The sequence below is a fragment of the Trachemys scripta genome, chromosome 6 (genome assembly GCF_013100865.1).
Source record: "Trachemys scripta elegans isolate TJP31775 chromosome 6, CAS_Tse_1.0, whole genome shotgun sequence".
NCBI lineage: Eukaryota > Metazoa > Chordata > Testudines > Emydidae > Trachemys > Trachemys scripta.
Genome location: NC_048303.1, coordinates 47,302,363 through 47,316,046, shown reverse-complemented (window position 1 = coordinate 47,316,046; position 13,684 = coordinate 47,302,363). Strand labels below are relative to the sequence as shown.

Genomic DNA, 13,684 nt, shown 5'->3' with positions numbered 1-13,684 from the left:
TTCCACTGTATGGTGGGAACTTTTAATTAAACTTATTTAAAAAAAAGTCTACCTTGTTGCTAAAGATGGTGTTAAATGTGAAATGTATTTGGACATGTTTATAAACAGAAATTTAGACAAAATATGAAGTAGCTACTTAATTTACACTAACTATCACAAACTTTATTTTTCTAGGGAAACACCAAAAGGAGCACATTACCTCGCCAAAAGTCTGGATGATGCTTTAGTTCTTCTGGACTCACCAGACTTAAAAAGTAAGATAGACATGGTTTGGATCATCGGAGGCAGTTCCATTTATAAGGTACAGTTGGAACACTAAATTAATACTCTTAAAATGGTATTGTGGGACCATGAGAGGCGGGAGCCAGATGGTTCAACACTTATCTCACGCATATAATAATTTGTTATTGTATTGATCAAGTACTTAGGACTAGCACTGGGGATGCTCAAACTCATATTGGCTGGCTCCAACTGGACAGGCAGCTACTAGCAACAAACTCAAGAGCTGACCTTTTTATACCTTATTTATCAGACCTATGACTATTGCCACTATTTCTCAAATCCTTTCCTTTGCTAAAACTGGTTGGAACCATCTTTGATAATTGGGGCCTCTTCTTCGAAGTCTTTCCTCCTATCTTATCAGCCATATTCCAGGTCCAGTATTTGCAACTGTGTCTGTTTCTTCACCTAAAACAGCAAAGCATTGGTTAAAGTTCACAACTTTTGTAGTCTTATGTATCTTGCTGTTCTGCTGGAATCCACTTTAGATCCAAAGCTCCCAAGTGGAGTGAATAATGTGTCCAACTTACTTGGAGTGCAATAGATTGGATTCTAGTTGCCAGATCACTGTAATTTCCTACCATAACTCAGGAATAATCATGACAAATACCAATGCAGAAATGCCACCCTAACTCAGCTCCAAACACAGATTGCTAGAAAGCTTCAGATCTTGTCAGTGGGTTGCAAAAATAGAATGTCTTCACATATGGATCCTTCCCACTCTCACTGGGCAAATGATAAAGTTGGGCTGCAGACATCTGTGGTTTCATTCAGTTCTATAGAGATGTGGTGGAACTGCTCACCTGAACTCCTGTGAACACTGGCCGTCATTTCCTGAATTTGTCAGTTGATTGCATCCTAGGAGGGGAATTGCTTTAACTTGACTGGCCGCAGCAGCAGATGCCTACATAAGATTAGTTACATTGAGATATGGGTTGCAGTCAATGTTCCCTTTTTATGAGGCTTGGTAGCTTTTACTATTCATAATGATAGGGCAGGGAGACAAATCAAAGTGTTGGATACCTGGCTGTAGCAAAGTAGCAAATTCTGAGGGAAAAATGCTGTGCTATATTGGACAAATATCAGTTTCCATATCTGCAGAATTTGCAGAGTTCATAGGGCTTTGACTAGAATGTAACAAGCCACACCTATGATATTGGTTTAGGCTACCTGCCAATCCTGGCAGGCATCACTGCATCAGTTTATGATGTTTTGTTTAAATTCTCATCTTTTGTTTTGTTTTAAACACAAAAATTTTTAAAATGGAGGAAGCAATAGCCTGGTTGTTATGCCCCTGAAACTTGTTCACGACCCCATTTCGGTTTGCCATGTATGCAGTGAGAATCACTGGTTTATCAAGCTACAGTGGTTCTCACAATTTGCTCAGCAGATCATTGATTAACCAGTAGACCTAAAGAATAAATGGGAGGAGCTGGTCAAGTTTTTAGGTTGACTAGCTAATAACCATGCAGGTCCTTCAAAGGTTCTAAAGTAGTGTTACTTATTGAAAGAAATGTGACTCCATTTCTTTATAAATTTTATTTAATACACTTAAACCAAAAATAAAATCAAGAAAATATCAAAGTTGTTAATAATAAACTAAATATAAAGCAACACAGCTGTCAAATCAACAAATTAATCAACATCAAAATGGAATTAAATCATAAAATAAGTTAAGTCATCAGAGTAGTTCTAGAAATAATCATTCTTTAAGTTTTAAAGGGATTCTAAGAAAATGATTATCCATTTGGTTATAAACCCAAACTAAAGAATTTTACCAACTTCAGTCTAATCTGTGAGTGGCGGATTAAAAGCTTAATACCGAAACCAGATTAGGTAAAGTCTAAACCACAACTTCAGAGCCAGTTAAGCTTCCTTCTTAGAATTCTGTTCTGTTGTGATGGTTAATCTTTTCCTTCAGCTTGAACAGAGGTGATATTATTGTGACTGTAATAACCAGGGTTGTGCGGCACCTAACTACCACCTGCCCTTAGTGTGAGGAAGTCTTGTCTGTGCCTGCAACGGATCAGCTTCTGAACTCAACCAGCCACGGCAACGCAAACACTCCCCTCTATGTCTAAAACAGGCCTTGTTCTCTCTTTACAATTTAGCAATAGGTACGCTACAACCCTCAAGCCCTTAAATCATCGCCCTGGAACGTAAAGCCCCTATTCCACTGGACACCAATAGTATTCACAGATCTGCTGCTTCCAATGAAGCAGTACACACAAGCTTACCAGTTGAGCAGAGCAGAGATCTGTTGTGTAAAACATAGCACTTAGATAAATTTTCACTTGTTTTCACTATAAACTTAAACAAAGGATAGAGATTCAATTGATAGCAAGTAGAAATATTGGAAACAAATTGTTACATACAAAATAAAATCATAATATTCTGGAGCCTAGCCTTAATTAAAAGATACTCTCAAGTATTGCTTACCAGCCAGGCAGGTTGCAATCCCTTTTTCAGAAAACAAGACATGCGGTCAGCTTATTTCCAAGGTGAAGGATCCAGAGTGTACTTCTGTACTCCAAGATATACCTCCACAATCCATTGTCTTCATTCATAAATAAGGCTAAGGTTATTTCATGGATATTTTTAGTAAAAGTTACAGACAGGTCGCTGGCAATGAACAAAAATTTATAGAAGCCCCTTACTAAAAATATCCCTGACAAAATGGGGAGGTGAGTTCAGCTCAGCATCCTCTGCCACTGGGGCTCCGGGGGTCCCTGCCTGCTGCAATGAGTGGGAGCTCCAGGGATTGCCCCCCTGCACAACAGCTCTAGGGGGTTCCCCAGCCCCTGCAGCGAGTGGGCGCTCCAGGGTCCCCCCTCTCCCTGCAGGGGCTGGGCTGCTGCAGGTTCCCCCAGCTGCCCACCACACCAGGGTGGGGGCTGAGAGCTGTGGGGGGGGCCAGCTGGGATCTCCAGCCCCAGGGCAGAAAATGTCACGGAGGTCAATAGAAGTCATGGATTCTGTGACATAATCATGGCCTTGCTCATAAATGACTGCCTAGGAAGGCAAGATGTGGACAAATTGGAGAAAGTCCAGAGGACAGCAACAAAAGTGATTAAAGTTCTAGAAAATATGACCTATGAGGAAAAATTGAAAAATTGGGTTTATTTAGTCTAGAGAAGACTGAGCCTGGACAGAACAGTTAAGTACATAAAAGGTATAATATGGAGGAGGGTGAAATTGTTCTCGTTAACCTTTGAGGATAGGACAAGAAGCAATGGGCTTAAATTGCAGCAAGGGTGGTTTAGGCTGGACATTAGAAAAAACTTCCTGTCAGTATAGTTAAGCACTGGAACAAATTGTCTAGGGAGGTTATGGAATCTGGCATTGGAAGTTTTTAAGAACAGGTTAGACAAACACCTGTCAGGAATGGTCTAGTTATTACGTAGCCCTGCCTCAAGTGGAGGGGACTGGGACCTATGGAATCCCTTTCAGTCCTACACTATAATTCTATAAACAGAATCCTCTCCTGCTGTTGCTCTCTCCCTGCAAATTTCTTATCTTGTAGACTTCTGTAGTCTTTCAACAGGTGTCAGGCTCAGTATGCAAATAGACCTCTGATGTGAGACATACAATGCTCAATACACACGACAGAAGGCTTATCTACACTTACATTTTATAACGCTCTAATTTGCTGGCTCAGGGGGTGTGAAAAATCACCCCCCTGAGCGCAGCAAGTCTGAGTGCTTTAAAGCACTACTGTAGACAGGCTCCCAACACTCAGAGCTAATCCCCTCATGGAGGTGGATTACCAGGAGCGCCACTGGGAGAGCTCTCTCACGCGTGACCACACTTGCACTTCAAAGCGCTGCCAAGGGAGCATTCCCACGGCAACGCTTTGAAGTTTCCAGTGTAGACATACCCAGAGAGAGAAGCATTTGCAGTCTCCTGCTTGAAAGGACCTTGTTTAAGAGGTCACCTCTTGGTTACCTGCCTTCACTCCAAGGCTTGGAGGACCTATTTAAGGAATTACATATCTATACTGAAAATTATCTCACACATGTAACCATACTTCCAAATCCTAAGATTAAAAATATAAATGGGTTGGGTTATCTCCCAGCTAATAAAAACAAAAGACAAAAAATAGACAAAAGAAAAAGATACAGCTCTTCAGCCCTCACGGTCTTCTGGATTCTCAAAGGAGCTAGAACTTCAGACAAGGATGCAGCTGATGTTGTTTTGACACAGTGCTTTTTGCTGGCAGGCTTCCTTCAGGCACAGGGATGGACTGGCAATTTTAAATCAAAGTTTTCTAAAATATGCCGTTCAAACAGGAAATAATTCAGGGAATTCCTATGGCTTGTGTTATTTAGGAGGTCAGATTGGATCACAGTGGCCCCTTCTGGTTTTATGATTATAAAAAGTCTGGAGTGGCTTGTTTGTCAATGTAACTTCCTTTCCTTAAAGTGGTCAGTCTTATGAAGACAGACATTCCAGAATTCCTTCAGATTGGCTGCTGACCTGAAAGGCAAGGCTTCTCAGCCTTATCCTTGATTCTCAGAGTTTGCAAACTTCACTGAATCTTACAACACCTCCCTCCAAGTTCTTAAAAAAAAAAAAAAAAAAAAAAGGCATGAGGCTTACTATGGAGCATGAGATTTGGTCCAGTGAGGTTCAAATAATATTTTATTTCTATCTAAAGATGACTGAGAGGTCTCACTTAAACTACTAATTTTTAAAATATTTGGGATTTTACATACCACAGAGACTAAAAATCCACAATCCTCCAAAAATATAAAAAATCCAAACATAAAACAACTTTTGAGGATGCAGACAGTCCTGTGTGGGTGAAAGGTCTTATGGTGGTATTAGGTCACCCATTTATGTAAAGTCCAATACAAATATCCTATAAAAATAACTGATGAGAAAAATTCCTAGCAACAGAACCATTCATTCACCCAATCACTCTGTAACAGGGTTCACGACCCACCCCTCTTCCTGGGGGCCACTTGACCTCACCAGTAAGGCTCAGAGAGGCTTCAGGGTTGTGCAGCACCCGTGTCTTTATTTACTTAAGGTTGTCCCACCACCATTGTCCATCTATATCAGGGGTGGGCAAACTACAGCCCATGGGCCAGATCCAGCCCCTCCAGGCTTTGGATCTGGCCTGCAGGATTGCCCCCCGTGGCGCTGCACTGGCCAGCCCAGTGTTCCTGTAGCCCCTGGGCCCTTGCCTCCAGGCACCGCCACAGGCAGCTCCCATTGGCCAGGAACAGGGAACCACAGCCAATGGGAGCTTCAGGGGAGGTACCTGGAGGCACAGCAAGGGCAGCACATGAGGAGCCCTCCACCCCCCCACACTCCTAGGGGCCGCAGCGCTTCTTGGAGCAGCACAGGGCCGGGGACAGGGCAGGCATGCAGGGAGCCTGCCCTGGTCCCGGTGCATGCTGCTGCCACCCTAGAGCCCAAATCTCTCCTGCACCCCACCCCCCAACTCCCTGCCCTTAAGCCCCCTGCCTGCACCATGCACCCCTCCTACACCCCAACCCCCTGCCCTGAGCTGCCTCCCACAGTCCACACCCCTCCTGCTCCCCAATCCTCTGCCCTCATCCCCTTCCTGCACACACAGCCCCCCCCACACCCCTACCCCAGCCCTGCATACAATTTCCCCACTCAGATGTGGCCCTCAGCCCAAAGTTTGCCCATCCCAATCTATATTCAAGCTTTACAGGCAGAGTCAGCCTTCAGCTAGGAGACCTCCAGCTCCCTCCCTGACTGCCTCCTGCCATCTGGCGCCCTCCCAGCCTTTATAGCCCTTGGCTTGTCAGGTCAGCAGGTGTTGCCAATCCTCAGGCAGGCATCAGGTCTTTCCATCAGCCCCAATCTGCTTCCCTTGATTGGAGCTGACCAGACAGAGGCTAATTAGGTGCTTTTTCACCAGCACCCTGCTACACACTCACCCAGCAACAAAACTAAAAAACACTGAATATATGACTAATGTCCTCGCTTGTCTTGCCTACAAGACTCTTTTGCCCAGTTTCAATATTCTTGTATAGGTCAAACAGCTTATCTCCTGAAGTTTTTAACTTGATAAAGGGAAGTTACTTTAAAGATTAAACATTTAAAATACAAGTTGTTTAATTTTATATACGATCTGTTCTCAGGCTATTTCTCTCAGAAAACCACAGCAGCCAAACAGTCAAGGATGTTTCCTACATAACAACTTTCATGTATTATTTGATTATATTTTGGAAATATTAAATATTCTGTTAATTTGGCAACAGAAGAAAATAGGAAGACTTATTGTATTTGGTGGGAAGATTGTATTTTGGGTTGGGGTTTTTTTGTTTTTTTAATTAGGCTGTGATAATGGAAAATTTTTAATACATAACACCTTTGGCAACAGTGGATAATTTTCTGCAATGAGCTTTGAACAGGAAAACTCTAAATGTGTGCATATTTGTTGTATTTATTTTAAACTAGAAAGTGAATCAGTTTTTTGTTTGGTTTTCATTAAAGATTCTCTTTTGTAATGCTGTTACAACTCGACTTGAAGCCGAGTAACACTACAGTGGCTTCTAAAAAGACTTATTATCTAGTATTCACATATCCAGGTGTCTAATATAAATATTTATGTAATAAGTAATTCAAAATGGCAAATATATTCATGTGTTTGGTGAGTCTTTTCTCCCAGTCTTATTTTTGCATTAATTAAGAAGCATCCATTCATACTTGCTTATTATAGCAAGTCTCTTGCGTATGATTAACTACCTTCTTTAATTGAGCACTTGTTGACTAGCTATACAGGTCAGCAGGTTCCGAAGCCCTTGTGTGTTGTAAATGCCACATTTGCTAAGCTTCAAGTTTCAGTACACAATAAGGCTCTTCTTTCCTTGGGGGGGGGGAAGAAAAAGCTTAATAACTTGCATCACTATCTTTACAGATACTTTAGAGGTTTTTTTATCATATTAACATTTTAAAATGAATATTTTCTTTTCTTTCTAGGGTTTTATACCACACAGCATCATAATATCTGAGCATTTTACAGATTTTAAAAAGAAATTCATAGCATCTATTTTTCTCTCTCGCTATTCTGTGTGGAGAGAAACTTATTTAATTTCTGTGCTTATTGCGGGAAAAAAAACTAGGTTATAAAAGTGTGGTTTGCCTTTTGTTTTTGAGGTGGAGAGGTTTTTTTTGTTCTGATGTATCCCAGCAGTGAGATCCACAGTTACGGGACAGCTGCAGAGAAAGCTCTGTTTCCTATGTTCATTAGTCACACTTTTGTAGTTGACAATTCTATTGTTCCAGTAGAACTTCTGTCAAAGAACATCATCCAGAAGTTGATATGGTCACCAAAGTAGGTTGGGCCATTTACAAAGAGAGCTCCAGAACTCAGGACTGAAGTCTCAGACTTTACACTACACCTCTACCTCGATATAACGCTGTCCCAGGGAGCCAAAAAATCTTACCGCGTTATAGATGAAACCGCGTTATATCAAAGTTGCTTTGATCCACCAGAGTGCGCAGCCCTGCCCCCCCGGAGCGCTGCTTTACTGCGTTATATCCAAATTCGTGTTATATCGGGTTGCGTTAATATTGAGGTAGCGGTGTACTTAGTGGAGAACCAGTATAAAAAGCAGAGTTCTTGTATCCTCTATAGATTCTGCTGCTAGCAGGTGAACTCATATAGCTTGAACTCCTTGGAACCTTTCTAAGGCTGATAATTTGATCCTTAGGTATATTGCACTGTCGCAATCAAACCCATAGATCATAAATGTGTGGTTCACAATAGCCAGTCTGATAAGGGATTTTGCCCTTCTTAGATAGGCATAGATGGAAGAGTGCCTTTTTCATAAGCATAGCTATTTGTGTATCCATTATCAGTGAGGAATGGAAATTTGTTGTCCTGTGTAATACAGGAGATCTGACTGGATGATATAATGGTCCCTTCTGCCTTTAATCTATGGAGAAACTCTGAGGCTCCAGCTGTATGCAACAGTCTTAAGATAGGCAAATTTGATGGAGGGTGGAGTTATGGTGGCACGGTTACTTTTTTTTTTTGCACTAGAATTACCTTTGTCTTACATAGGGTTAGTTTCAGACAGATGCTGATGAATCCTGGCACTTGGATAGCTGAAAAATATTGTTTACCTCATTTTATTTCTGGCATCTGAATTCATGTGGATGTAACTTCCCCTTGTGGCTTCAAGTAGATGTAGTAGGATGAATGAGATGATGAGGCGGAAGAACAATTTCCCCCTTTAGTTGGTGACACTAAATGCCCGAGATCCAGTATTGTAAGAATGGATCTGTACCCCAGTCCGTACACAAGAGTAGCTCATCTATCAGCATGACACGTGCTGCTGTGGTCTTGTCTCAGCCACAAACTAGATTGGGGGAGCGGGTTACAATATTAACAGTAGACAGATGGAGTTATTTATTACTGTTTAAAAGCTGTATTTTCTTTTGTAGGCATGTCTGTTTAAATAGTTGAGATTTCTCCAGTATTCTTTGGTGGTAGGTTTTAGATGAGTAATGGTATCCTTTCACATACTTTAGAAAAACAGGCTGAAACCTTGCAGTACATTTTTTAAACAAAGACTTCTAACATGAGAGAGAATCACAGAACTATAGGACTGGAAGGGACCTTGATAGAAATGTAGTTATATATTCATGTTATCCCAAAACAACCTGCCAGTTCTTATTCTGATGAATGAACATACTGGTTTGACATTCTCCTGGAAAAAATGATGAAGGCAAAGGTTAGTATGAGTCAGATGCAATCGCAAATCATGTAAATATAAAAGGCTTTTAAATTTCCTTTTGAAAGGTACTTGCTGAAATGGTAGGGGAGGATTTAGAAGACTGTTCTTTGAAGAAGTAATGGGGGAACTTGAATGAGTAAGTGTATCAATATTTCTGTTTTGGCAGAATGAGCAGCTTTCTAGCTAATAGATAATTGGTAGAATCTTTAGGTGCTAGATAGGGCCCTCCCAAATTCATGGTCCATTTTTTGTAAATTTCACAGTAACAGCATTTTTTAAATCTTGAACGTCATGGTTTCAGATATTTAAATCTTAAATTTCACCGTGTTGTAACAAAACATGCATATATATTTAAAAACAACAAAATATAAACATGTAAAGCCCTTCATACTCAGCGTTTTGCGAACTGGGGGTCCCAAACCAAAAGGGGGTTGCAAGGCTATTGGGAGGAGTGGTCACGGTATTGCCACCCTTCTTCAGAGCTAAGTGGCTGGAGAGCAGCAGCTGCTGGCCAGGTGCCCAGCTCTGAAGGCAGCATAGAAGTAAGGGTGGCAATACCATGACCCCCTACAATAGCCTTGCAACCTCGTTTTGGGTTTAGACCCCCAGCTTGAGAAATGCTGTATGCTTTTACCCTATAGTATAGGGTACTTTTATAATAGAGGGTAGAGAACCAGATTTCATGATTTGTGATAAGTTTTTCCTGGCTGTGAATTTGGTAGAGCCCTAGTGATAGAACAGTGGTTCTCAAACTTTTGTACTGGTGACCACTTTCACATAGCAAGCCTGTGAGTGCAACCCCCCTTATAAATTAAAAACACTTTCTAATTAACACCATTATAAATGCTCGCTACAAAGCCAGTTTTGGGGTAGAGGCTAACAGCTTGTGACCCCCCCCCATAATAACCTCACGACCCCCTGAGAGGTCTCAACCCCCAGTTTGAGAACCCCTATGGTAGAGGATTCCAGCTGTGGACAGCATATGTAGTGGAACTCATGCAGTTTTGCTGTGCAGGGGTGGGTAGGTGGGCGAGCTATGCACTGTCTTTTGTCCCTACTGGAGCAAAAGCAATAGGACCTAGTGCAGATTTCCACCTCAGTCACTCAGTTTAGTTACTGCAACTTGATGGGAGGATTTTTTAGTGCCAACTCACAGTTATCACAAACGTTGTGGTATTGATAGTTTACCAAAAGTTCCAGCTTTTGCAGACAAATGTTTACATGAGAATCCAAGCTTTCATGTATTTTTTTAAAGTTATTTTCAAACCCTTATTGGTGCAGAAAACAGTTTGAAAATGTGACCCAACTACACCTTATAGTCTCAAAAATCAGAAGGCAAATGAGAATTTTTTAAAGTCTCATAATTTTTGAATGTTTGGGATTGGCAAACAGGCAAATAGGAAGGCAAACTCAAGAATAAGTCTCTCAGATACTTGTACTTTGTTTTTACATTGTCAGCAGAAGTAAGGGAAATGAGGTAGGTGTGACTGGTTCTTCCCCTTCTCTCCCCCCTATGCCACCTGGAACTGGGTTATCATTGATTCCTCTGTCTCACCAGCCTGGACTCCCTTTCACACTGTTCTGCTGTGACAAGCTGCAAAGCCCTCCAAGTTTGCCCTCACCCAAACATCCACAGGCAGGGCCACACCCAGCTGTGTTCATGAACACTAGGCTAGCCACTGCATGAACCAACAATAGAGAGGCTCCAGCTGAAATACTTCCAGCTCCCCAGATTAGGACCCCAGGGCCATACCATCCTGTCCTGGTCAAAAACCTGACCAGTATGAATTTATTACCTAGTCTACCACTTCTACAAAGGTAAGTGATATGTACCAACCATTATAATAGTAATAATATATGGAGATATCCTGTCTCCTAGAACTGGAAGAGACCCCGAAAGGTCATCGAGTCCAGCCCCCTGCCTTCACTCGCAGGACCAAGTACTGATTTTGCCCCAGATCCCTAAGTGGCCCCCTTAGGGATTGAACTCACAACCCTGCATTTAGCAGGCCAATGCTCAAACCACTGAGCTATCCCTCCACCCTTATTCCTGAGCTGAGATTTTTTTCCCCAAGCACTTCACCCAAACCAAACTGTTTTAGTTAAATATACATAAAACAGATTAACTACAGAAAGATAGATGTCAAGTGATAGCAAACAATGTAAATTACCATAAGAAATAAAATAAAAACACAATCTAAGCCTAATATACATGATAGGATTTGAATCAAGCAGTATCGCACCCTGTTAAGTAGTACAAGCAGTTTGCTGACATTTCATACAAAGGCAGGGCTTTCTTCTTTCGTGCCTGGGACCAGTACTCCCCCTCTCCACACCCTCCCCCCAGTTCAGTCTTTTTTCCTGTAATATTTTCAGCTGTTGTGTTGTAGGGAGAGTGAGGTCTCTTCATGTTGTCACTTCCCCCTTTTATATCTTCTTCCAACTTGCTGGAACGCTCTTTTACTGTGATCTGGGTCAAACAGTCTCCATTGTGTAGTGCTATCTCTGAGAGGTTTCTATTGTACTCAGTTCCTGGGGTAATCCTTGTGAGTATGTATTTCCTCAGTAGGCCATCAACATTGTTTGGCCTTTTTATTGTTGTACCTGAAAGGCTGCTTGTGGGTGTTCCCAATCTCACAACATGTTTCAGTAGCATATACATAGCAAAACTTTATAACTTCATATACGATAGCACATACAGCTTAATAGGATATTAATGTTCAACAGATTAAGACTTTTAGAATGATATCTTCACAGGGCATACTTTGTACAAAACAAAATCATAATTATATCACCATGGTGAATATTGGGTGCAGGGTGTTTCTTTGGGGCACACAGTGTCACAGTAGGTATTATCACCATTTAAAAATGAGACTGGGATGAAAAATTACTTGCCCAAGATCACCCTTTAAACTGGAAGGAGCCAGAAATAGAACTAACATTTCCTGACTACCAGTCCCATAATTACTATACATAGAAGACTCTTAAGTTTCATCTGTATACATAGTGTCAGAATTTGTCACAGTAGCTGTATAGGGAACCATAAATGTTGCCATTCTAAAACTCTGATCTCTTGGTTCTTTTTGGACATTACACTGGGGATGTTTGGTGCAGATACTGAGGACAAGAATGTGGGGAAATGGCAAAGAAAAGTAGCATTTGAAATGAGAAAGCTACTGGATACTTTAATATATAAGTTTGACTAAAAATAATTCTCAATCAAAATCTACATTAAAAATCTCCATGACAAAAATAATCTTCGATTTTGCCTAGTTGTGGTGTTGTAGAAAGAAACTACAATTTTAATCCTTTGTTTTTGTGTTTCAGGCAGCAATGGAGAAGCCAGTTCACCAGCGATTGTTTGTGACAAGAATTTTGCATGAGTTTGAAAGTGACACATTTTTTCCAGAAATTGATTTGGAGAAATACAAACATCTCCCAGAGTAAGTATCAAGATATGTTAATAATCTGGTATGAGAGGCTACAGTTCACCTTCAAATAATAGAAAAAAAATGAGACTTCAGAATCATCTTTGAATTATTTTTTAATTTCATTTAGGGCCCTGTTCTGCTCTCATTTACTGCTATGTACATTTTCAAGAATTTTTTTTATTTGAATAATATGGCCCAGAAAGAATATGCCATGTCTAAGGGAAAAGTAGTTTAATTCAAAAGAATTAATTAATGGAGTCCTTGTCCAATGTAGAAAAACAAATTAAGGCTCCAATCCTATAGCCAAAAATGTAAGCCTGATGAGACTGCTCACCTGTGTAAAGTTACAGATGTGTAAATCTTAGCAGAATTAGGACCTTAATTTGTTTCACACCATTTGACAGAAAAAACACCCTACAGTTGTCTCTAAGGGCTTGTCTTCAGTTCCACGTTAGCTCGAGCTATAACTCAAGTTTTGCTCCTAACAACTCCTGTCCACAGGCACAAATCTCTTGTTCACGTTAAATGGTTCTTTAAGATTGATCTATCTGGACTGTTTGGAGGAGCGGGGAAGTGGTTGAAGCTCAAGTACTGCTGATGCTGGAGCTAGCAATGCAGTTGGGATGCAGCATCTTGAATTTATCAGCTGCTAAATCTAATCATTCTGCTACTAATCAAATCACTTGCTAAAAAATTGATATGTAATCACCATTCCCATGTTATGGATGGTGTTTTGGTTTTCAGACTTTTCCAGTTTGTTAGAAGTGTTTTAGAGGATAGTCTATTAAATTATGGGGTTTTGTTTTGTTTTTCTCCCCTCCCCAGATATCCAGGAGTCCCTGCTGATGTCCAAGAAGAGAATGGCATCCGGTACAAATATGAAGTGTATGAAAAAACTGTTTAGACATAGTGCAATAAACCTCACATTAACTAATGCATACTGTCAACATACATTAAAGTTTCATTATTTATACATTTTGTATGGTTACCAGAGAAACCACAATTCTTTGAGTCTAGGCAGCTGATCAAAAGCACATTCAAGTTAATGGAAAGACGCCCATTGACCTCAGGGGGCTTTGGGCTAGCCCAAAGCATAGGGAAATAACTGTGGTATCTCCTACCTTGTATGATGACTAAAAGTAAATTTTAACCTTTTTAATGGCAGCCACAGTGGTATATTACACACTAAACAAATGTACTTTCTGTTTAAAAACCCTTCTGGTATGGAGAGGGATCCTTTGCCATAGCCAT

The 13,684-nt window shown here is 40.9% G+C and overlaps 1 protein-coding gene and 1 long non-coding RNA gene across 5 annotated transcripts in view; one reads left to right on the top strand and one right to left on the bottom strand.

Annotated features, from left to right (window-relative positions):
* Positions 1 to 13,406, top strand: part of DHFR (dihydrofolate reductase) — a 28,593-nt gene extending 15,187 nt beyond the window's left edge. For all 4 annotated transcript variants that reach the window (XM_034774297.1, XM_034774299.1, XM_034774300.1 and 1 more), the window contains 3 exons: positions 175 to 301; positions 12,330 to 12,445; positions 13,259 to 13,406. In XM_034774297.1, coding sequence (XP_034630188.1) covers positions 175 to 301; positions 12,330 to 12,445; positions 13,259 to 13,337 — 322 coding nt within the window. In that variant the 3' untranslated portion in view covers positions 13,338 to 13,406. The remainder of the gene's footprint in view (positions 1 to 174; positions 302 to 12,329; positions 12,446 to 13,258) is intronic.
* On the bottom strand, positions 296 to 4,507 carry LOC117879250. The gene is made up of 4 exons (XR_004646212.1): positions 4,399 to 4,507; positions 2,719 to 2,836; positions 1,083 to 1,183; positions 296 to 687 (listed from the first exon to the last, which is right to left on the bottom strand). It is a non-coding gene; the product is annotated as an uncharacterized LOC117879250 (long non-coding RNA).
* Positions 13,407 to 13,684: the final 278 nt, after the last annotated feature.